Source organism: Barbatula barbatula, assembly GCF_947034865.1.
Source record: "Barbatula barbatula genome assembly, chromosome: 10".
Classification (NCBI taxonomy): Eukaryota; Metazoa; Chordata; class Actinopteri; order Cypriniformes; family Nemacheilidae; genus Barbatula; species Barbatula barbatula.
In genome coordinates this window covers 15,166,819-15,191,929 of record NC_136773.1, presented here as the reverse complement: position 1 = coordinate 15,191,929, position 25,111 = coordinate 15,166,819, and the positions used below count along the sequence as shown (strand labels likewise).

Below are 25,111 nucleotides of genomic sequence, written 5' to 3'. Positions count from 1 at the left end.
GGAAGACTAGAGAAGGATTCATACAAAATGACGTCGAAGAATCCAACATCACATCATATGCGTACAGTACGTCACATTATTGTCTCTCTTCCATGTGAGACCGCTGGCCTTCCTTTGATCAATAGTTTGATGATGTCCGCATACGGTGTTTCGACTACATAGGTTCAAACCCCCTGCGATTGACCCTTCAGCTGAATAACTGCACATTGGGGTCGCCACTTACACATCTATATAAAACCGATCAAGTATTTTTCGAACTTCATCTCGAGTCATTGTGTAAAGAGTGTACCCCGCCCAAATCTAAACGAAACTGACGTGTTTACAAGCGAGTTAGTCATAGTTAACTTTTAATCCACGTTAGACACACCCACTCACATAAAGAAGTATTAATAGAACAACTGACAGGAAGATATTATTCATTTGACCATATCTGAAAATGAAAGATTACATTGAGGTTCAATGGGCAGTTAATGTATTTAACTAGGTTGTGTTCAACAGCATGTGAAATATTGACGTCAATATTCAACTATTGCCACATGATGGCGGTATTATAGGGACATATAGTTTCGGAGAGCTCGTGCACATTTGATTGAAAAAAGATGGAGATAGTCTGCTAGTACACAGAATGTATTTATAAAAGAAATCTTCTGGACAAATCAGTGGCGTTTTATGTCCGGACCTCCCAAATTTCATTTTAGTTGCCCCTCATTTTTAAAACGGGACCCCCCCAAACCAAAAGATATGCCATTGGGAGAAATATATCAGAATTCATACAAATCCTTAAACAGACATTAATATAACACCGTTGTTTGTATTAGATTCAAGTGTTTTTGAGCATTACCCAGAGAAGAAGTGAATGTAAAAAAGACCAATCATAACTTGGGTTTATTTCTTTTATTTAAAAAATTAAAATTAAAGTGCTTTTATGTACATTATAATAAAAACAACAAAAACAGTAGTGATGTATAATACAAAAAATACATTTAACAAGGGTATTTTTTCTTTACATTGGCAGCAAAATGTACAAATACACTTTTACAAGACATTAACTTACAATAGATTAGAGAGTATCTTGGTGCGCATTTATAAACAATATTTTTAAACGATTGTGAGCATAGAAGACTACACTCCGATGTCTGAGAGAAATATGTGACTATACTGTATAGCTGTCTGACTAAATCTACCGCTCGCAGGTAGCAGCTGATGTACAGTGAATTTTTCCACATTGTCGACTCTGTCTAGTGATCATAATCCGAGTTACTGAAAAATAATTTTGCTTACAATTGAAATTATTTTTGCATGATAATATTTTGAATGTGATTTTCAAACAGAGGTCTGAGTACATTAAAATCATATTTATATCATGGTTACAAATACGTCGTTTTTTGTGCTTTAAACATATGCAGTAAGTGTATGTGTGTGTGTGATTAATGTATATATTAACGGATCATTGGAGGTACTGTATAAGCACAGTGGAGACACACCCTTGCAGTGGACTGCTGCACAGATAACCATTCAATATACAGTGGTTTGCGACTTTACAAGGTACTAGAATAATCGACTGTGTAGTCCACCAGAGCAGACACGCATGTGAGGTTTGCTCTTCATTCACATGTGTTGAAGTCACAAAGGCTCCAAGAATACATTTGTTTTAACGCAACCTTCGAGTCACAATATCTTGCTTGGAGGCATCCATATACCAAAGCTGGTGCTTGCTTCAGAATTGGCGAGAGAATACTCATTCCCAGACTTTTCAGACACTTTCATTGAAAACGTTTTCCACATTCTGCGCAAATGCATTTTGCTTAAAAGCAGCAATATGCTGATAATTGTATCCATTCAAAGGTAGCTTTAAAAGCCTTTCACGACCTCCTCTTACAAATACAATACAATTATACAACTCTCATTGTTCACCAGTAGCTTTCCCAATGCACAGCTACTTTGTCGGATGATATGAAAGTAAAAATTCCTCTTTAGATTTTAAATAAGACACAATGTTTCTATTGAAAGAATCATTTTGGAACATTTTCAATCAATATATTACTACATTCACAACACAAATGCCCTTGTGATCTTTAAAGATCAATGGCAATGAAAATTTATATATTTTACAAAGTGTGGTGCAATATACAATGCTCGTCTTTGGGAATTTGTATAATGAATGATACTGGAATAAAAAAAACTTGTTCTGTGTTCTGAACTGTACATTTTTACATGGATCCATATGTTGATGCTATGCTATGGTATGCTATAATAACATATATTTGTATGTCTTGGTTTGTGGTTTCCATTGCTTTGTAGCAGCCATGTGTAGCACTGTTTGAATTTAAAATTGAACCACTATTACTCCCTTGGCAGATGACTATTTATAATGGACTATTTTACTATGTCATTGCTCCCACCCAGAAACATCAGTTAGCCTTCCGTTGACTTAAGGTGATACAGTGAACATGGCACTTTTTCATGGAAAAAATCTGCTGGTCACTTTTCACGTAGCGTAGATATCATCACATAAAAGTGGCATGTAAAGCCTTTACCACGTAACTGTGTGTTTGCATACACTGAGGACATGAACGTTGCCACATGCAAATACATCAGTAGAACTTTTAACCTATGAGTCTACAACACGGCAGTATAAATGTCTTTAATCGGACACAAGTACACTTTTAGGGGAACTTCGCTCGCTCTCGGGCTTTTGAAAGATTGATTTATTTCACTAAAATCTTTTGGCACCATAGATCACCAATTTGGATCCGTAAACAATCTCAACAGACTTTTGGTCATTATCTGTATTAACTAGGTCTACATTTTTCTCTATTAGCAACAGATTTTGTTTGGTTGGTGGGGGAATTGTGATATCTTTTTTAAAGACACTTTCTAACTTTCAAGTTCGAGTCTTGTATATACTCATACTTTAGTATTGCTAATGTGTCTTCTTTGGAGACCTCGACATACTGAAACCCCGCCATGGGCTCGCCTCGATTGTACCTCAATCTCACTTGCATACTTATCGTGTGTATCTCTGAGAAATTGTGTAGAATATTGAGGACGTGGCATCACTTATTGAACTCGAGCAGCTGTATTTGTTAGCTCTCTACACATGCTTCTCCATTTAGATTAATTTATGAGATTTGCATAGTATGCCCGATATGTGCTGAGGTTGTGATGATATACCGCCTGAAAGTTTTGCATATATCATCGTGCTTTGTCAAAGCTTTTGATGTACATCTACACCCTATATTCTGTTTAATGCTCAAATGTAGACTAACCATCTAATGTCAGGCACTAAAATTCTTGTTGACTCTGATATAGACTAAAGTTTTGTCATGTTCTTCGGTTTTATCTGAAAACTAGTTCTGCTAAGCAGCAGACGGGGGGATGAAATGGGAGCATGACAGGTCGGCCCTGAGGGCATCGTATTGCTTTCACGAAGATGCCATCGGACGTTTAGGACGGACTGGGCAGGTACGTTTAGGACCGCATGATCGTGATTTCAAAGTGTACTAGCTACAAAGGCCTTGCATCCCGCTCATCGAGGCTCTCTGAGAGCTTCACAGGCAGTGACCGAGAAATGAGAACAGATCACCGAGACATAATAAGAGGACAAAGTGCAAAATAAATCCCAGTGATGGCATGTAATCCAGTCATTTCAGTCTGTTCCTCGCTTGGTGCTGTTCGATCACAGGCCACTTTTTTTAACAGTCGTTCCAACCACAGATTTCATCATATTTCTAGACCTAAACGATGGAGTCTTTTATCTCTGAGCCGAGCCGCACCCGAGGCCGCGGGCACGTCGGCGAGATCTCCACGTGGCTCTCTTTTAAGTTCAACGGTCTTTTCTCTGATTCGGAAAAGCTTTTGCTGTTCTCGGGCGATGAGCATTCGTGGGTGGGTGTACTACATATGTAGTTATCATTGAGGGTCTGGTAGCCCTTGTGGTCGGACACTGAGGGCGGGATATTGTTGCCGTTTAACGGAAGGCTTTCCGTGTGCTTCCCTGGAATCCGCGGCTTCTTCTGCTGCATATTGGGACACTCGCTTTCCTTAAGCATGGACTTCATTCTGTCACGGTTCCTGTAAGCCACGAACAACGACAGGACCACCAGAGAGAAGACAAGTAAGGCACACACCACGATCAGCTCGTTCCAATACGTTTTGGTTTGCTGGGGTGACCACGATTCTCCGGGCAGAATGATGGCCTCCCCCTGGGGCACTAACTGTGTCCGGGATCGTCCTGTTAGGGTGGTGCTTTCGGGCTCAGCTTTAACGCAGTAGTTGGCCAGAAGTTGTTGATAGCCGCCTTCTTCGGACCAACATTCATAAACTTCCTCTCTGTCCACCTGGGCGACTACAACTAGCCCACCATCAGGGCTGAGGTAGACGAACCGCTCAACAGAAGGGCTGTACTTCCATAGCCGTCTAGCCAAGTTTGAACGCAGGTTACAGGGCAGAACCTCAAATGTGTTGGCTGGTATCTGAATCTGATGACATGACTGCACACCTGTGGGATATATTGGGTTTTAGTAATGAACACATGTTATTTCGAGTTAAGATATTAAAATTCATGCCTTTTACTCACGTGCTGGAGCTGGTCTTCCAGTACGAGGGTTAGCCATGGCCATTTTGCACATGGCAGTTTTAGCATCATCTACATCTTGTTGCCATTGACTAGAAAAACAAGAGCAAAGGTATTCTTCATAACTGACTTAGCAACGACTTACAATTTGAATCATAATAATGCTTCTGAATGTCTATGCAATAAAGATCTAGAACGAAATGTTTCACATTTTATGTTATTAAAATATTTAAAAATCATATGATGATTTTCATATTAATCATCATAATTATAATTGTTTTAATATTATTTATTTACAAATTGTTTATTGCAATAAAAAGTGTTCCTATATAAATTATATTTTTAGTTCAGTTTTCGTAGTTTTTTTTATTCACATTCAATCATTTCACTGATAAATCTTCAGATCTTCAAATTGTTTTTCATATACGTTTTCTTATTTCAAGGAACAGAAATGTTCAATAGTTTTAGTTGAAATAAACTATAATAACATATGTTTGTATAGACCAGTTCATCGGACACGTGATCGCCAAAACCCCAGTTAAATACCGGTTTGTGTTTGGCTAATAATATAACTATTTATATTTAATGTATGTTAATATTAATTTATAATATTTTTTTAATTGTATAATAATTGTTTTAAATAAACGATTTGTTGAATTTTGTTGTGTTAGTTGAATGGGTCCTGTAGTTTGGTCACATTTAAAGAAACCGTATGGGACATTGACAACTAGCGAACAATCTTTTATTGCGAACAATCTTTTATTGCGAACAATCTTTGATTTTGAACAATCTTTGATTGTTAATAGAAACAATCTACAGGCACTCTATTATTTGTGAATATCGTTCGGAAGTTATGTTGGATCACATACGTGCGCATTTGAGCAGTAACGTTTGTATATGTTGTTAAGATGAAACCGTCTATACATGAAATTAACTTCCAGTCTGTGTCTGTTGATCGGTCCGGCTATTGGCTATTCATATATTATATATGTGTATAATATATTTTATTTATATTAATATTAATATTTTATTGTATAATAATTGTACTCAATAAAAAATTGGTTACATTTTATTGTATTTCATTTTTTTAAATAAACAAATTCGAACTATTCACAATTTAAGTTTAGCAAAGTAAACTTCTTCTAAGGGAAGCCCAAAATAATACTGTTAATGTAATTTACGTGTTATTTCTTTAGCTTGTCATCAGAAGTAATCTGCAGGTCCTCTATTCTTTGAGCGTTTGTAGCGGAAGTCACGTTTGGGCCACAAAAGCGTGCGTGCACAGTAAGGTTTGTTTACGTTGTTCCTTGAAACTGTTTATACAGATTGTCTTGTAATACCTCTGATGGGTTCCACAGCATGCAGAAACACACTTACCTCTTAGTTGGACCGTGTCTGATATTTGAACACTGCTTTCCTGTCCAGGCACAGTACGGATCTCTAGATATAATACACTCTCCGCAGCTTTGGTAGTTGGAGCAATTGGCAAGAGGGATTTCAACTAATCCGGAATAGCTGGAGACAAACAACAGTCCCTGTTGGAAATGAACACACAACAGAAATGAGACACCTCCTCAGGACTACACAACTATATGCTATTATTAAACATACATATATTGTAGACAGAAGTAGTTGTAGTTTACATAAACACAAATAGATGATAATTACACTGACAGAGACATTAACACACACTATACAAATACAAGCTAAATGTAAGCAGTCTGAGTTATATAAATCTATAGACAGAGAAGTCTCCCATCTGCTCACAGTTCCCTGGTGGTTGTAAACAGGGATGCAGTGATATCAGTGAGGATATAAGCTATAATTCTTTTCCAGACATTCTACATCAAAGGCTCCCTTAGCTGGTCATTTCCCCAGTGCGTTCGATTCTCCAGTGGGCAAAACAAGAACACATTAAGGATTTCAAAGCACCTTGTCTTCATGCAGTTCTATGTGTTGAACAGCCTGAGGTTCAGGGAAAACCACCAGCTCCTCAATGATGTGCATCTGGTTCCCAACGTTGATGGCCTTGTGAATTCTGCCGTCATCTGAAATGTTACATGAGTGATATGAGATGCTGAAGTCTAGCATGATAGCACAACATCACGACATCAACGTCTGCATTGACTTGAGAAGTATCTTGCTAAGTGGAAAGTGGCTCGGTGACGATCAGGATTTTAAAGAGAGAAAAAAGTCCATTCTATAGTAAATGGGCTTGCAGATTATTTTCAAATAGATTAGCAGAACAGGACCTATTTGTTACTTAGCAGATGTCTTTTCAACGTGGCCCAAATCTTTCCAGGTATTTAAGGTGAAGGTGTAGAATCACACGCTTTCCAATAGGGGGCATTGTGCACCCATGTTTTTTGATAAAGCACCAATGGCAATCCTAGTTTCCTTGGTGCATTAAATATAATAAGACATGCTAAATCCTAATCTAAAATATTTACAAAAATACCAACTTCAGGTTTAAAAGCATTTGTGCCTCACCTGTGCCAATGAAAAGCACATCATACTCGCTGTGGAGAGCCTGTACTCTGTGCACGGCGAGCTGTGTGTAGCGCACGTTTCGTTTAAGCAGCAGAGGCTGGCTGCGAATCACGCTTTCCATGAGGAAATGATCCTTCACGAAGTTCAGCACCTTATCGGGCATGTTCAGGGAGGAGGAGATGTCCTGGGACCGAGCAGCGTTGGTGATGCACTACAGGAAACAGAGATGGAAAAATACAGACACTTTAATACACCGCAGAACATCTCTTTACCTCTCTTTCTCCGAGCGATCATCAGATGACCATCAGGCCGTGTAACAAAAAAATGAGAGTAGTGGAGAAATGTGATATCGACGGCAGGCTGCCTGTATTGATGCAACATTCAACGTAAACACGGGATGTCCAGTTCAGATTGCAAATGTGATTGGATGTACTCGGATGACCTAAACACAAACAAGCTGCAGTCTAGACACCTTGTGAGAATAAAGTCGGCCTGTTAGAGCTCTTACAAAGTCTCATTACAATTAAAATGATCAGCAATAAGAATAAAATGTTCTTTAGCCCCAAGCAAATGTCATTAAAGGGCCATATTTATTTAGTCAGTATTATATCATTGGTTAGAGCTGTGATGATCAATTAAGTGTAATGGTGTCAATATGTATTAATAAGGGCTGGTTAGATTGTGAAACGTACCGCCCCAGGTCTCGGCTCCGGCACTGGGTGGTTGTTTGTATGCCACTGCTGCGTCTCTCGGTTAACCTCTCGATACCGGCCGTTAAAAGCCTCTTCGACCTGGTCCATGGTGAACGCACATACAGCCGAGCTGCCTGAAGCTCCTTTATACCTGCACACACGACCAAAACGTGTTTACAGTTTATTTACAATCTGTTCGCATACGCACAATAACCATATCACGTTATAACAGCTTACTTATCTCACAAACAGCAGCTCAGAAAATCTACGAACAAGAAGCACAATCTGGCTTCTTATTTAACCTCAGACATAACAGATGTGCGGGAGAACATAAGAGGGAGACTATTCTGAGCCTCTGCAGTCTCGCCGTCTCTTTCCTGGCCTGTACATTTTCCTCCTATTTCAACCCATGTTAATGCATTCAATCAATACCCACAAGTCCCACAGTTAGTACAGCAGAAGGAACAGAGACAGGCATGTTTCAATAACAGCCCAGGAACTGAGAGATAACTGAACGTCCCCTTTTGGACGGTTCAGGATTACAAGGAACACAAAACATACGTTTGGGCTATATCAGAGGTTCTCAGCTGTTTCAAACAGACCGGTCACCGGTGAAGGCGAATAAAAATTGTGCAAAGTTATTTATTAGTTATTTCTGCAAATTGAGTATTAAAAAAAAAAGAAGACAATGCTTCCTATATATTTTTGTCATCAAAATACCATACAGTCATTTCTTGTTAATGTAAATCTGAGTCTAGAAGCAGAAACTTGTCTAGGTTTGTTCCAAAGTCCCATACTATACAACTGCATTAAATTATTTACATTGTATATATATTGTCATCTTTGCTGTCCTACGGAAACCTCCTATATCCAAATTCACAGTTTTTCAGAAAATTGTGGAAAAAATGTAAAGATTGAATGGCGTGTACTTTTGTTTTGGTTAGACATTTGCACCCAGTGACAAACATAAAGGGTGACTAATAATGCAAGCATACAATATCGCGATACAGTACAACGTTTCAGAAGGACAGTAGCGATATACAAAATATATATAATATACAAACATTACATTACCATTGGGAGGTGAAGACTCCATAAAACACAGTACTTTTCCAGGACTCTTTACTGGGGGTCAGAACAAACATGTCCTGAATGATGTTGAAGGGAAATCCATCATCAGGCAGTGAACACAAGAGCTGGGCTTTTAGAAATGTTGTCCATTTCTTCTGAAGAACCCTCTCTCCACCTTTATCGCCCTGTGACATATACACAAACATATACGGTATGAGTTTTGTTAAGCGTTCCTGTAGTTCGACTTGTAGAGCACTGCAAATATCAACACCAAGGTCATGGGTTCAAAATGTATCCTTAGCAACACATTCAAGACTACTCTGCTTTGGATAAAAACATATTAATATATATATATATATATATTCATATTTTTGACCACCAGAGGGAACTACAAACCTCAACCAACATTCACAAACTGCACATCAGGCAATCCAAAAGACAATCACAGATGACTATTACAATGTTTTCATAGAAATGTTACATATTGCCAAATCAATGGCGTACATGTTCAACAATCAGTTCTTGTGACAGCAGAATGTCAAGTTGGGCAGGCTGTTTCATGTTACCGTACAACTGGTAAAGTCACAGTGTTTATGTAAGATGTAAAACTGCACAGGGCCTCTTGATTCTATCACATGTTGTGCATTAGGACATTAGGTATGTTCTTCTGATTGGGGCCCCAGGGGCTATAAAGGCATTAACTCAGATACTTCCATGATTCTTTAAACAAAACAGACAGGATCATTCAAGGGTCTTAATATGTATCACCAGAGAAAACCCGGCTAGAATTAACCCATTCGTGGGCTTTGCTGCAGATCTGTTTTACATTTCCACAGAATAGCATAACATTATGAATAGAAGGAAAATGCAAAAGGGAAAATACCTGAGGTCATCAGAACGATCTTTTATGCTATATTATGTGTTTACTACTGTCTGAGATTTGTTTAACATATTGGTAAGTAATGCTGGTACCGTAACATTTCTTCTGTACTGTATGTAAATGGCATGATATTAGTGATTTCTATCATTAAATTATTAAATATGTGATAAACAACCACAAATTTTTTATAGTAACAAATAAATGTTGATGTAACTTTAATGAATTCATTATTAAAGGTCCAGTCAGTTATATCTAGCGGCAAGGTTGCGAATTGCACTACGACGGCTGAGAGAACATGGGCGAATTTCATCCAAGGGGACCCGCGGTGTATGTAGATAGAAATAGCTCATTCTAAAGTAATAAAAACACTTTATTGTGTAAGCTCTTTATACACCTCTAAAGACATAGCTATGAATATTATATCGCATTTCCATAAACAGATCATCCCCAAAATGACACACTGGACCTTTGTCCGCAGCTCACTGTATGAGGACATGAACTTCTTCTCCAGAGTTTTCTAAGAGTTTATTTCACAGGCATTTCACAGTTTGAGTAAAGTTACAGTCAACCACACTGAAACTCCAATGCCTTAGCTGAGACCAGTCAAAATAAGTACTATAGTATTTGCTGAAACTAATTGTAGTACCCCTGTAGTAAATTGATAAACTGTTGTAAAACTTAAGTATACTATAGAGAATGTGAAGCTGACATCACGCCCTATGTAGCATGTTGCAGTGGAGCCGCCATCTTGGTAGGATAATACAATGTTATTATTGTATTGAAATGTACCATTACTTTCTTTGTTTGATATATAGAGAAATTGAAAGTGAACGACTCTGCGCAATGCTATTGCAGTTTTTAACACAGCAAGACCGACCTACCAAAGTTTTATTTCCTAATAAAAACAGGAAAACCTGCATTAAACACTGCATTAAACGCTCTAGCAGCGATCCTCCCAAGATGGCACAACATTTAACATGGCGTGAAGTAGATTAACAAGCTCTATAGTAAGATTCAAAAATACTATAGTATCTGGAACTTTTACTGCAGTTTAGTTTAATAAATACTATAGTATTGTATACTATTGTATTTTTATGTGGACAAAAATATTACTTTTGTATAGTACAGTATATAGGAAAATGAAAACAAATTGAGGTAAACTAAAAACGATATGGCCCAAATTTATCCATCTGTAAGTAACATTGATTTAATTTGTCAGTGACCTGCCTATTCGTGTGACAAACTACAGATGACAACAGACATTTTATACTTGGCCTGTGCTACAAAACCTTTGTAGCACCAGTGCTATGTGCAATAAAAGTTAAGGTACAGCCCTGCGCAAAGGCCATATCCCAAAAGCACTGTATTTATTCATCCATCTCAGCAGCTCTCCAAAGAAAATGAGCGTTCCTTTAATTATAATATTATTGTAATCCAACACTATGGACAACGCCTTCCGCTAACAGCAGGACAGCAACAACACATTCCAATAATATCTCTTAAAGGGGAACACCCGAACATGATTGAACGGCAGTGTAGAAGAGTTTAAACACACAGTTGAACTTTGAGTTACACTATAACCCAGCCAACATTAAGACAAATCCACAACTACATATACATTTATTAAATTACATTCAATCATAATGTTGTTAAGTGGCCCCCCTTCACTTGTGTTGGTTTTGTGGCCATACAATAGAAGTGAATGGGAGCCATGCTGTCCGGTTTCCAACTTTCTTCAAAATAACTTGTTTTGTATTCTGCGGAAGAAAGTCGTTGTTTAAAGTGACAAAATGATGATCGAATTTTTTGGGTGAACTATAACTATTACCAAAGCATTAAAGTCAATTTAATCTGTACTAACGCTTCTGATGTATGACCAAACCCAAACCTATCTATTCTAAGAAAACACAGCGCAAACGCACAGCCTTTTATAAATCACAATTTCCACCATTTCTGACATGGTTGTGCATTCAACAACACACCGATAAACATATTATAGTGATATTGAAGACAACATTTTAAAAGAGAGCAGTGAAATCTTTTTCTTTCCAAATGTAGACAGGAAGGATGTTGCAGACCTTGCTTTCTACTCATGCACCGTTTACAACAGACAGGGTCAATGCTTTAGCCCAGCTGGCTAAGTAGAAACTCTCTTACGATTCAGATCACTCCTCACTCGCGAAAAACGCTCCGCTGCTTAAACCACTTTTGAAGAGAACAGTGCACGGCAAAGTTTATTACATTTCAAAAAAGTCAAAGATGTGATAGAAAAGGACTTGTGCACTGGCCCGTGAGCGAAGCTTTGTTCCGTGTCACATCACAGAATGTTTGACGATTAAGGCCGCTAATGGGCTTTGAAGGAATCATTAAATTTGTTTACTATATGAGAGGAGATAAGGTACCAAGCCAGGCAAATAGGCTTACAGACATTATCATTGCATAGCCTTCCTTATGGCCGGCTTCCAGCTGAACTAGCAGGAGGAATATGGGACGTTCTAAAAAAGGAACCTGGGATAATGTTTGAGGTACTGGATACAAATACCGTAAGCAGGCCATCCTCCCCTGGCATGACAACCATTTCACTTTTAAGAGGCATTTCATGCAGTCAGTGCATAATAATACGGTAAGCGAAAATGTGCCACTTATTTAATTTGACCTCTGGTTTCAAAGGCAGAATGAATGAGCAACTTTGTAATCAATGTTTCTTTTCATCTCATCCTGTGAGGAATGTGTGTGTTTTATGTCCATGTGGTGTGCGTACAACTCAACTCGAGAGATGAATGCTAATATTTGCAGAGCAGTGATAAGATTTGGATGTGGACCAAGAAAATGCAGAACTTTGGAATGAGTAATGCGTATTTGTAACACAAACCTTCTAATCTCCCACCTCTGTTAACAGTGTGACGCATGAAACGATCACACAGCCGTGTGAGCACATGTACACATATACTCCTTGTGTCATACACATACATACTCTGGTGCAATAACGAAAACATGTGTGAACACATTGATACGTACAGTACTTTACAATGTAAACAAACGCTGGTAAATTTAAAGTACAAAAAGGGCAGATCTGGTTGCCAAAGATATATTTAAAAATAAATGGACATTTAGAGGAACATTGTAAATAATGTAAACATACACTCGTGCTGTTTTATTAGCTGATTTAAAGGTCCAGTGTGTGAAATTTAGTAGCATCTAGCCGTGAGGTTACGAATTGCAACCTACAGCTCACTCCTACCCCTCCCTTTCGAAGCACTATGGTGGCTAACAAAAGACAAAGATTCTGTCACAGTTTTTGCTTCTTTGCCGAAGGGGATTACATATTTACGAAATGCGCTCTGTAGAGCAGTTTGTCCGTTTAGAAACAACATGGCGAATTCCATGTAAGGAGACCTGTGGTGTGTGTAGATAGAAATAACTCATTCTAAGGTTATAAAAACATAACCCTTCATTAAAAAAGATCTTTATACACCTCTGAATACATAGTTATGTATATTATATTGCATTTCTGTCAATAGATCTTCACACACTGCACCTTTAAACGGATTGTTTGAATTTTATGTACATTCAATATGTGTTTTACTGCTACGGGGGGAATGGCCCTCATCCAATCCCCTTCAACGTGCACATACCGTTTTCACAGAAGCATCTCTTACCTTACACACGCGAGCGATGCGTGACACAATGGTGTTGTCAAAGAAATCAAACTCCTTTCCCGCTTCGCTGAAGAAGAAGTAAATCTTATCATCATCGCCCACTGCATTGCCTTTGGGCAAACTCTCCTGAATGAAAGCTGAGCCCACAAAAGCCGGGTCTGAGGAAATAATACAAACAAAAATGTCAATCCAAACCTTGGACCATATGGTCCATGCGTTTGTTAATATGAGTTTGTGTGTAATGTGCAGTTAATGCCTCTGCAATGCTATAATATAGACATTGGCATCAGTTTTATAAGACAAAACTAGTTGAAGCAAGTGATACACGATCTTTTGAAACAATACCAAAGTGCTCAGAATTGATTTTGCGTATGTCCTTCATCTGTTTGCTCTGTAGTTAAGTGAGTAGAATGTAACTGTGTAAGTGGATACTAAAATGGACTTGTTTTGTTTTCTCTCGCCTTGCTTTACATGAAAAACCTTAGTGGAGTCAAATCCATTAAGAGAATGAATTGAAGAATGAAGTACGCTCGCTGATAGCACCTGCAAATTTTACCTTGAAGCCAGTTCAGCGAGTTCTCTGTCTTTAGAGCCGTGCCCGGGCCAAGGCTTTTGTAAATGATGGGTTCATTCCCTTGAAAGTTACTGACCGTGCCAGTGTACAGCTCTCCATCTGTAAATCAATCAGCATTTAAGCCAACAAACAAAAATACTGGAAACCAAAATCATACTCCGCTTTTTGTACAGTAGCACGTACCAGCCATGATGGCGGTGGACTTGTATTCAGGGTTAAAAGGGCACCGGCTCCGGCCATCCTCAGTGACTATCTCGCCGCTTTCACCGCGCACCAGGGAAAAATCAGACGTGTTCTGGAGAATAAAAGGGAACAGAGATGTTCTTGTGAAGACTGCATGCACCGTCTCATCCACTGTCCTGACTCCTCGCCAGCTGTGTATATCTAAACAAGGACCTTATGTGGCAGAACTTTATGTTACTGAGATAAAGCAAGAAAAGGGGGAAACTCAAGGCAACGGGATGGTGCTGTGGAGTATTGACTGTGTGTGGGCCGAGGACACTGATAGAGGAGGATGTCTAGAGGAAGCAGTGTTGGATGCACTTTAATTTATTCACAGCCTGACCGTTTATGTCTTTATAGGGGCGTAAAGGTAAACCGTACATCTGCAAAGCATTTCAGGAGACAGATGTCTCTGGATCTCTTGAGTTTTGAGAAGGCGAAGTACATTATCCCGTAATGCTTCTTGGAGAATGATTTCTTTTTTGTGTTCAAGGATAGTTCACCCCAAAATCAAATTTTGAAGAGTTTTAGTGACTATTTAGTGAAATTGCATCTTCTTTGATGTTCTGCAGAAGAAAGTAAGTCATACAGGTTTAAAATGACAAGAACTTTCATTCATGGGTGAACTATCACTTTAAGATCTTCTCAAATTGTCAATAACGTAACGTCTCCATTTGCTTTTAACTTCATCTCACTGCTGTCTGTGAGAAACAATTGAGATTTGAAGCAATACAATTTGTAGTCCCTCCTGCGGGTTTGCGACACAAGACCTGATTCATTGCCATGTTTCAATTTTAATGGTCAGTGTTGAAGTGTTGACCCCTCAAGTGCACATACAGTACTGATGCAGCCACAGTCTCCAGAGAGAAAGGCGTCTAAGTAAAGTGAAGGGCAATAATCATTTCTCATCCAAATGGCATTTACCCTCAGGGAGAGAGAAAGAATGTATTTCACAGAGGAGATTTTGATTGACTGAGAAAATTACATGGATAATTAATTCCTCCCCTGCAGCCAGTTAAATGCACGGAGAGAAGCGGTGAAATAGAGGGAAAAACGAACGGGCGGTACTTACGATGTACGCGCAGATGGGGCTGAAAGCATACGTTCCACACACGTACAGATGAGTGCTGTTCACACTCAACAAAATCTTGATGTAGTTGAAGCAGTCGGTCTGAATTGAGAGAGGTGGAAGAAAAGGAGTGCATGAGAAATGATAGAATTAAGAAATACATTTAATAGACATGCTAGTGCCAATACAAAAGCAAATGTTAGTTGGCACTTCATTGCGCGCACAAAATGGCTGGGTTTGAAAATGAGTTTTCACTTCACTAATCCTGATCTAATTCCTCTGTAATAGTCTGGGAGAGGTTTTTTGGCAGCCGAGTGTCATCGCTCTCTAGAAACGGCAGTAATTTTGGTGTCTTCATAGGGGTCTCAACATCTATCCGAACCTTCCCAGGACAAATCAATCTGCCAGCAAATTAGGCATGCGGATTATTAATCTAATAACAGCCCTCGGTGTCAAGCTTTCAGGGAAATTACAGCGTGGCCGTGTCAAAGCGATAATGGCTCTCGCTAACTGAAAGAGTAGCACGGGGCACGATGTCTGGATCACATTTACTCGAGCACATCTGCATTGCAAATGGATATTATGGAGTTCGAACTACAATGGCTCCCAAAAGTGAATAAAATCACATTGAGAACAAAATGAAGTGATGTTAAGCGTTTTTATGACTCTAATCTGGTCTGATAAACATTTCATTCACTCACCTGTAACTTTTTGCCTTTGAAATCGCACTCGAATCTTTTTTCCTGCGGCGTGCTCCACGTTAACTGCAAAAGTGAAAATTGTAAGCTTGTGTTACATAAGGACAGGCAAGCGGAGTGTTCTCGGTGGCTACAGTGCACTTACAGTAACATGATGCATTAACACTCACATATGCATCACTTGAGTACACTGGGTACAGTGAGTCACCTCGGCTATAACATTCCTGTAATGACTTATGCAATACGGAATATTTGCAGTAAACTGCATTTATGACGTGAAAAGTTAATTTTTACAAATAAAAAAAAAGCAGTATATACAGTGTTTGCATAACACGGGTAATATGTGTGTTTCAGTGATGACTGGATCCAACACTGAATAACTCTAATGGCAGAGATAAGAGTGCTGATATATTTGGCCCGCTGTCTGTTAATGGAGGGGCTTAAGCATGAGAGTTTCTGGATCTAAATATGGAAAGAAAATGTTGCTGGATCATCTATCATAACAGGTGAGGTGCGGTTGTTTATATACTGCCGGTGTAGTGATTGGGGGTTATTTGAACTCATCTGGACCTCCATTTTCTAGTGTTTATGCATAAAGCACAGTACAGTGGGATAAGTCTGAGGCCAGAGACCTCACTAAAAATAAAATATTTTCTAAAACATAAAGATGTACACTCTAAGAAATGCTGGGTTATTTCCAACACTGGGTCAAAAAGGGACGAGCCCAACTGTTGGGTTGTAAAATGTCCTGCGCTGGGTTGTTACAACCAAAAAATGTTGGGTTGTTTTAGCTTATTGTTGGGTCAAATATAAACCATTTTCTGGTTCAATGTAACCCAACAGCTGGGTTTATTTATTTTGGATTTAACGCTGGGCTGAAAGTGTAGGAAATGTTGTGATGTCAAATTGAGAAGAAATATCTTGATTTGCACAATTTCTAAGTATGGATGTGAAGATTCACCGTGAGCCGGATGAAAATCGATTATAACATGTGAATTGTTACATCCCTATTTCTAAGTCATTATTTCAAATAAATATATTTTTGACATTTACCATGTTTCATTTAAACTTTTCACTCAAATTGCTATTACTAATATAATTTGGGTAATGCTGTGTGACATTAACGAACATTAACCAAGATCAATAAATGCTGAAGTGTTATACATTTTTTTTTAGAAAAATGCAAAATAAACAACAAATGTCTCTGATATCTGGATCCAACGGAAGTGCTAGGGCTACTCACATTGCGCTGCAGCTGCGTTCTGCTGATGTTGGTGATATTGAGCGCGAAGAGAGTCTCTCGAGCGCCAACGTACAGCATGTTATCCTCCTTACTGAGGAGCAGAGAGGTGTAATTGAAGACTCCATCGGGTGAAAATCTCTTGGCTGACCTCTCGTTTGCATCTATAAGCAGATATGGAAAGGGGAGAGAGGAAGTGAGGATAACCGAGCCTACTGAAACCATGATGAATGTATCAAAGTCAGACATGTGACACATACTTTACAGTACCTATATGAGACAACGGTATTACATTGGATGGATTAAGAACTTAATAGCTGTCAGGCAAAAGCAAACAGAACCTGTTGCAAACACAAAGCGCTTAAAACCGGTGAAGAATGAGTGTGTGTGTGGTCACAGGTAGCTCACAGACAGATGTTCATCTCTTAATCAAAGATACTGGACTGTGTGATTATGACAGCCCATGATTTCTCTGTTTCCATGACAACCGGCAGCAATAAGTAGAAGCTTCTTTAAGACCAGTAGGGGGCGATGGGATTGTCTCCTGCGTTTTATTTCCCAATGGAATAATAAAACATACTTTGCATGGATTTTTTATGACTTCAGACAAGCAGCTTGAGAATTTGGTGGCGATTTTAAAAACGAAGTAAAAGTGTTGAAAGCACTCTTGTCTCTCCGTAGCATGGCAGAATCATATAGTACTCTCATACTACATTGATTTAAGATACCAGCTGTCCTAGCCATTCGACTTAGCAACAACATGGAGTGTGACAAAGTGTTGTTCAAGTTTCAAGTCAAAAAGACAAAGCAACAACAAATATATACATTACACAACGCCTGCAAGGCATACAAATCATGTCATTGATTTATTTACTTTTAAAAATGTCAATGTGATCCTTCGGGTATCTCTCATTTAAAGAACATATAATGTTTACTCCGATTATTCTCCCGTGGTTGACTTTGAGATGAGGTAAGACTCTAAAAGCTCACGTTTCTCTGGAGGGTCTTCTCGCTCACTTCCTGAGCCACCGGGGAGACAATATGATAATAATAGAGCATGAGTCTGCAACCAGGAGGGCTTAATACAACCCAATCCAGTCTGCTGAACCACAGGAGGGGATCAACACGCCACATTAGTGCCAGCCTACCCGGGTCTCTGCCTCTGTGTGTTTCTCAAAGTGACCCTCTCTCTGATTACAGGATGAAACACGGCACTGCTCGACACTGGCACCATTCATTTCAGCGGGTTTAGGGAGAAATTTAATGGTTATTTAGTGAGACGAGGATAAAGGCCAATACCAAACAGGCTTTGGAGGGCTTTGCACTGATAGAGACTGTTCCCCCAATTATTCTCCAGGGGGCCGGTGCTGTGACTTTCTCCCTGTGGCTCACACAATGAAGCAAATAATTGTTCCCCACATCACAAGTACAATGTTTTGCGTTTCAAGTGGAAATGTGAACGATCACTGTAGCCTGGGTTAAGTGTCACTGTAAAACCGACTGTAAATACTAAATATCAAAAATACATGTGTTTGTGACAATATGATCCAAAATAGAAGGTTACAGAAGTCTTAAAGCAAGTATGTTGTAGGGGTTCCAGTAAACAAAACAAGGATTTTAAACGTGTTTATATAATAGTCCATGCAAACCCCAAATTTCTGAATTTTTAAGCTATGCGACAGTACTATTTTCCTCAAGAGACAATGGTCTTTCTATCTGTCAGTGATTCTGTGGTATTATTGTTTGAATTGACTGAGGTCAGTTCCCCGAAGGCAATTACATGAAGACGACAGCTGCCATTCGCTTCCTCAAAACTACACCGATGCATGCTGGGAAAAAGGCTTATCCTTTTCCCACTCCTGGGAAAAGAGGGTTAAGAATGTCAACAAGAGTGGGATGTAGGGGACAAGTATATCGTCTCTGTATTGAAGCGTACAACATATAATTAGATGTTCTTGTCTCATTCCTGTATTGAATTCCCTTAATCTGTGAAATCTTCTTTTAAAATAAAAATATTAAACAGACCATGTGAAAAACATCAGTGATTTAAGGTGCTGTGTGTTTTTTTGGAGGTTCTGCTATAATATACATTACAATGTCTTCAGAGGTGTATAAAGACCTAACATAATGGAGCATTATGTTTTTATTACCATAGAACGAGTTATTTCTATCTACACACCGCAGGTCTCCTTGCATGGAATTCGGCTTGTTGTTTCTACAGTAGCCCTAAACGGACAAACGGCTCTACAGAGCGGGTCTTGTAAATACGTCGTCTCCTTCAGAACAGAAGTGAAAACGTGACGAGATCTTAGTGCCGTGTCAGCCACCGTAGTGCTTTGAAAAAGGAGGGGTGGAGTGAGCCGTTGGTTGCAGTTTGAAACCTCACCGCTAGATGCCGCTAAATTTCATGCACCAGACCTTTAAATAATAATAAGGCCGTTTTTTGTGCATGTACATAGATGCACTTTTTAATGTCTCATTTAATGCACAATGATGCCTGTCTATAGTTTTGCATTAGCTCTTGTCCCCTCATTCTTCTCTAATAAGACAATAAATCACTTTAGCCGTGTTACATCCTTTGTGTTGTTGTGAGCAATATGAGATTATTATTGCCATTATGCAATTGCATGTCTTTTATTTAGGTGAAAGCCACAACTAAATGGATTGCCATATCCGTAGCGTTTTGCTTTCTAATCCATTTAGAGCGAAATTAATTATGCAGGCTTTTAGGGAACCCCTTCTATGTTGGGTTTAAGGAGCAGAATTCCCAACGGTTGCTCTAACAGTGCTTGCCCAAAGTTAATTAGAGACACAGAGGATCGCACCAAAAATAAAGAGCGTGTGTGGCAATCTGGCCGTCTGTATGAAATCAAATCTATGTGTTTTGTTAAGACTGTGACAGACGGTGAATTAAAGTAGATGCTACATATGATGCGGAAAATATGCTTTCTATGTAAAAGGCACAACCCCGCACGTTCAGACAATAAAAAACACAGTTTAGTCACATTGCACAGCTGGTAATGTTGCAACAGTGTCAACTGTTGATAGCATTCAAGAACATTTCCGGAAAGCATTTACTAATGCCCAAAGCGACTGCCACAGAAAACCTCGTACCAGTTGTGTTTACATCATCTCTCACCTCTCCGAGTGCCAGGTAAACACGTCATGTGGTGAAGAGAAAGAAATGATGTCATCTCCTGGTGTCAAGAGAATGACAAGCCCCCTGTTGCCTTAATGACAAAGTGCTGTCTGCTCTGGCAGCATTTGATGTTAGGTCTGTCTGTACAGCAAAAAAGCCCTCTTCTATTATTTTCTTGTAAACAGTGCTTAAGAATTACGATGATGACAACTTATTCAGGAACAAGGAATCTTCCTTCTAGGAGGCCTATGAGCAAGCTTTAAATTATGCATCTGCTTTATGTTGATGGCAGAAGAGGACAGTCGTTCATGGGTCTGTTATAGCAACTAAAGTCATATTCACAATTATTGTCCAGGGAGATTAATACTCAGTGTAATACATTTACATTTAGAAAGTTAAGGAAGTGTAATGGTGCCTTTAAAAAATCTTCTTTCCCAGGACACAGACCATGAACGTCTGTGCTTACAGTACATTCACACATTGGATAATATTAGACAACAAAACAGACAATTCGATATTAAACTACACAAAATTACATAGATGTTCTTCTCAACCCTCTCATACTGGACGTCCAGAGGAAGCGGTCGGCAAAATCTTCCTGGGAAAATGTAAAAAAGGAAAACGACTTTCCCAAGAGAGGGTTTGGAGAACTGCACAGTCCCTTCTCACACCGCTCTGTTTTCATTAATGCCTCGTGTTGATATGAAATGACCGTGGAAGAGAAAGGAATGACGCAAGACTTGGTTTGCCCGTCAAAAACGTTCTGTACTCTTTCGCCTGCTTGCCGGGACCGGGTCTCCCCACTCCAAAATTAGAAATTCTACTTGAAATATTGTTAATATAAGCAATCTGAAGTTATGAGGGAGTAGGCAGAAAACATTAAGACATCAAGTAAATGGGGCTTGATCCAATAGGACATTCAGTAGAGGGGTTTGTGTTTGTTTAGAGAGCTGGCACAGCCTTTTCTTGTTAGCATGAGAGGTACAGAAGTGGCAGTTTGCAGCAGCACCATGGTGATGGCTGGAATTCTGGGTAGGCCAAACACAAGCTTAGTGAGTCGGACCAGAGACATTATTGTAAGGGAGAAGAGAGACCACTTTTGTAGGAATGATAATAATGCTCAATAGATCTAAGAATGGAACCACCCATTTGGTTAAAAGAGCCCATAATTTTTGTGATTGAGTTTGTTTACTTAAGTTTCAGCATTTTAAGGTCCAGTGTTTTAAATATAGCGCCATCTAGCTGTAAAGTTGCGAATTGCGACCAAACGTTCACTCCTTATACACCTCTGAATACACAGTCATGTATATTATATTGCATTTCTGTCAATAGATCCTCCAAGAAATTACACACAGCACATTTATCATAAACTAAGATGAATAAATGCAGTATTGTTACTTCAGCAAAAAAGTACTGTTCATTGTCCATGAGCATTAAAAGATTGGCACAAATTCTACTGACTTGCCTTACAGAGATGTTGGCAGAACCCACGTAAACACAACAAGTTCAGAAAGGGCCAACTTAAAACTAAATGAAAGAGAAAGAATGTGCATGATGTTGTGTAGTTAACATTTCAATCAGAAATGTTTTCAATGAATTTATAGCAACCCGCACGGCAGAAAGGTTTCAACAAAAGATGCAAATATGCCTTTCATGCCGAGTGGTAACATTTATTGTTGAAAAGAGGCTAATTAAAATTTCCAATAAAACAACAAAACAAGTTTTGCACTTGCACAAACCTGCACCACACACACTCACTATCTGTAATAATTATACATAGATCAAGACAGGACGGTCCTGTTTCAGGGTGGCTGTTGAGCTCCATGGTAACAGGTGCCAACAAACAAGTAAATACTGAACATGCAGGATGCAGTTCCAACAATCGAGGAGACTTCCACACAAACACATGGTGGAAACGGGTGTTGGAGTTTGTATGGGTGTTATTGCCCGACAGGTCTGACAGGTTTGATTTATCGATGAGCTAGTTCACGATGTGCCTCTAATATACTTCAGCTCTTCCAAGATCAACTCAATCATGAGGGAATCGCAATAAGAATGAGTGGGTTCCATTCAGAAGCTCGTGACTGTATTAGTGCTGTATCAGCCGTTGTGATATTCCTTCCTGCATTTGTCTAGATAGCAATTGAGTGGTGGCTTAAAGTAAACACATTTCTGTCTTCAGCGGTTGAGTAAATGTATACATTTTTGGGTTCCGATGAAAACTGAAAAAGATATTTGAAAGAATGCTCGGCCATCATTGACAACCACAGTAGGAAAAAATGCTTTATAAATGTCTTTGTTCTGTTGAACACACAAGAGGATATTTTAAAGAATGTAGGGAAGTAAACGGTTCTGGGGCACTATTGACTATTGACTACAGTTGTAATTGTTTTGACTATGGTAGTCAATGGGGTCAAATATCTGTCTGGTTAAAAAATGTTTCCAAATATCTTTCTCTTTGTACGGAGAAAAGAGAGGGGGCGAAGAAATTAAAACAGATTTGCAACAACTCAAGGGCAAGTAAATGATGACAGAATTTGTATTTTTGGGTGAACTGTCCCTTTAAAGGGGATGATTCTTGAGACGTATCCTCTCCCAGTGTGCTTTAGAATGCTGTCATTTATAGCGTGCTAAGCGCAATACACTTTCATCACGCAAAACCCTTAACTTAAAGAAAAGAGATAAACTAGACAGCCACCCTGACACATTCCTAAATCATGTCACAGTTTGATATGTTCCAGTTGCAAACAGCTTTACAAAGCGTTAATTTGTGACTTCGATTATATGGTACAAAAGACAACAGATATTCTTCGATTTCCAATTTGCCAAAGGAGAAGATACATGCGGCTAAATAAAATGAATGGATCGCTCCCTTTAGGAATGTAGCATTTTCCACATGTATTAGGTTCTGGAAGCTTTCCACGGACATCACGTACCGCAGATCTATCCGGCTGCAGGCCTTGTTGATGTAAAGTATGTCTGATCAACTCCAGCCAAAATCCTTTAAGAAATGAACTACAGCCTTGATCACCATACCATGTGCACGCTATATATCACACTGTGAATCACGCAGCATACTTTGCGCGAGCATTCGACAATGCAGCCATTTAAATTTTAGACTGCGCCTATAAATCAAGTACAGTATTGATAAAGGATGAAATACAGTGTATAGATGTTTGTAACCTTTATACAAATGTGAAGTCCTCCTGCACTTTGTGTTCCTTCTGTAAAAGCATTTCATTTTCCACCTTTACAAGAGGGGAAACTGGCTGGATAGCGCAGAGCTGTAACATAAACCGCTTACAGGTGTCATTTTAAATTTCTAATGCGCTATAAGCGCTGCAGCATAGTGTGTACTATAGAGAGGAACAAAAGAAGAGACGCCGTGCAGATGTAGACTTTCTTTCCAGAAGTCCTGATCCCTCCTGATAATGAGAACCAGATCAACACAACATAACACATACACACACACACACACAAATCCCCATTCATTATTCATGCCAGATTAACTTCTTTATTAGCATGGAGGGAAGGTGGAAACCAGCAAAGGGAGGAGCAGCCATTCCTTTAGTGAAATGTCTGCTGCTCTGCAGATCTGAGCGTGTTTACATCACTGGCTATCTTATTCACCTTTGAGCCAGAGTCAGGTTTCACCAACATAGTGGACCCTATGTCTGCATGATTAATCCTAATCTTAATCGTGTCTTAATATAGATTTCGACCTCCCATGCTTTATTAAGCATAATCGCCATGATATTTATATGTTAAAAGCAAGGACAAAACCTAAAAAGTTCAACAGCGGCAAATTATAATATAACGGTAATTGGCTGTAAGGTGTAATATGCTGAAGAGAAATAAAATTTTACGGAAGTATCGTAGTGCCGTAAATTAAGTTCTCTCTCATTCCTCTCTCTCCACTGGCTACTGGTTGAAGCCCGTATCAGATTCAAGTCACTGATGTTTGCATACAGGACTATCACTGGATCTGCGCCGGCATACTTTCACACTCTACTACACTCCTACACCCCATCAAGAACCCTGCGTTCAGCAAACAAGCGTCACCTTGTAATACCTTCTCATAAGGGCACTTAATCCCTTTCCCGCTCATTCTCCTTCACAACTCCTTCCTGGTGGAACATTCTTCCCAATGCGGTCCGGTCAACCACATCTCTCACAACCTTCAAAGAACTACTTACAACACACCTCTTCGGCGAAAACTTGACAGACAAAAAAAAAAACGTACACTAACCCTCTTCTCTCAACAGGTAGTGGTCTAGCTTTTGTTGAAACTAGTCACTTTGTATTAGCACTAATTGTACTATTGCTCTTTGTATGACATATCGCTTATTGCTCCCCGAACTCTTTGTAAGTCGCGTTGGATAAAAGCGTCTGCTAAATGACTAAATGTAAATGTAAAAATGTAATGTCGCCTCTTTGCGATGTTATGCTCCTAAATTTATCGGTGTTCTGAACGGCTCAGACCATGACGATACAGTGACACATATCAACAAACGGTGAATAAATCAACGGTTTTGAGCGAAACGGTTTCTGCCACCTACTGGTTTCACATTTAGTTTCACATGTGAAAGTAAGTCTTACATTTGGTACCGTGTAGTATTGTAAGATATGTTCTTGGTAATGTGAAAGCCCTATTTCACACTTTTTTTTAAAACACATGTATAAAATTAAGATGTATAGCCTTAGATTTACATTTATAATACATTTATGCAATTGACAGACACCTTTATCCAAAACGACTGACAGTGCATTCAAGATATACATTTTATCAGTATGTGTTCGA

The 25,111-nt window shown here is 39.1% G+C and overlaps 1 protein-coding gene across 1 annotated transcript in view; it reads right to left on the bottom strand.

Moving 5' to 3' along the window:
* Window positions 1-900: 900 nt before the first annotated feature.
* The window catches only part of sema4ba (sema domain, immunoglobulin domain (Ig), transmembrane domain (TM) and short cytoplasmic domain, (semaphorin) 4Ba), a 43,280-nt gene continuing 19,069 nt past the window's right edge, over window positions 901-25,111 (bottom strand). The window contains exons 3-15 of the mRNA XM_079466405.1: window positions 17,175-17,335; window positions 15,935-15,997; window positions 15,237-15,335; window positions 14,126-14,237; window positions 13,925-14,041; window positions 13,369-13,526; window positions 8,833-9,014; window positions 7,759-7,909; window positions 7,067-7,277; window positions 6,509-6,624; window positions 5,954-6,111; window positions 4,580-4,668; window positions 901-4,501 (exon numbers count right to left, since the gene is read on the bottom strand). Coding sequence (XP_079322531.1) covers window positions 3,738-4,501; window positions 4,580-4,668; window positions 5,954-6,111; window positions 6,509-6,624; window positions 7,067-7,277; window positions 7,759-7,909; window positions 8,833-9,014; window positions 13,369-13,526; window positions 13,925-14,041; window positions 14,126-14,237; window positions 15,237-15,335; window positions 15,935-15,997; window positions 17,175-17,335 — 2,381 coding nt within the window. The 3' untranslated portion in view covers window positions 901-3,737. The remainder of the gene's footprint in view (window positions 4,502-4,579; window positions 4,669-5,953; window positions 6,112-6,508; window positions 6,625-7,066; window positions 7,278-7,758; window positions 7,910-8,832; window positions 9,015-13,368; window positions 13,527-13,924; window positions 14,042-14,125; window positions 14,238-15,236; window positions 15,336-15,934; window positions 15,998-17,174; window positions 17,336-25,111) is intronic.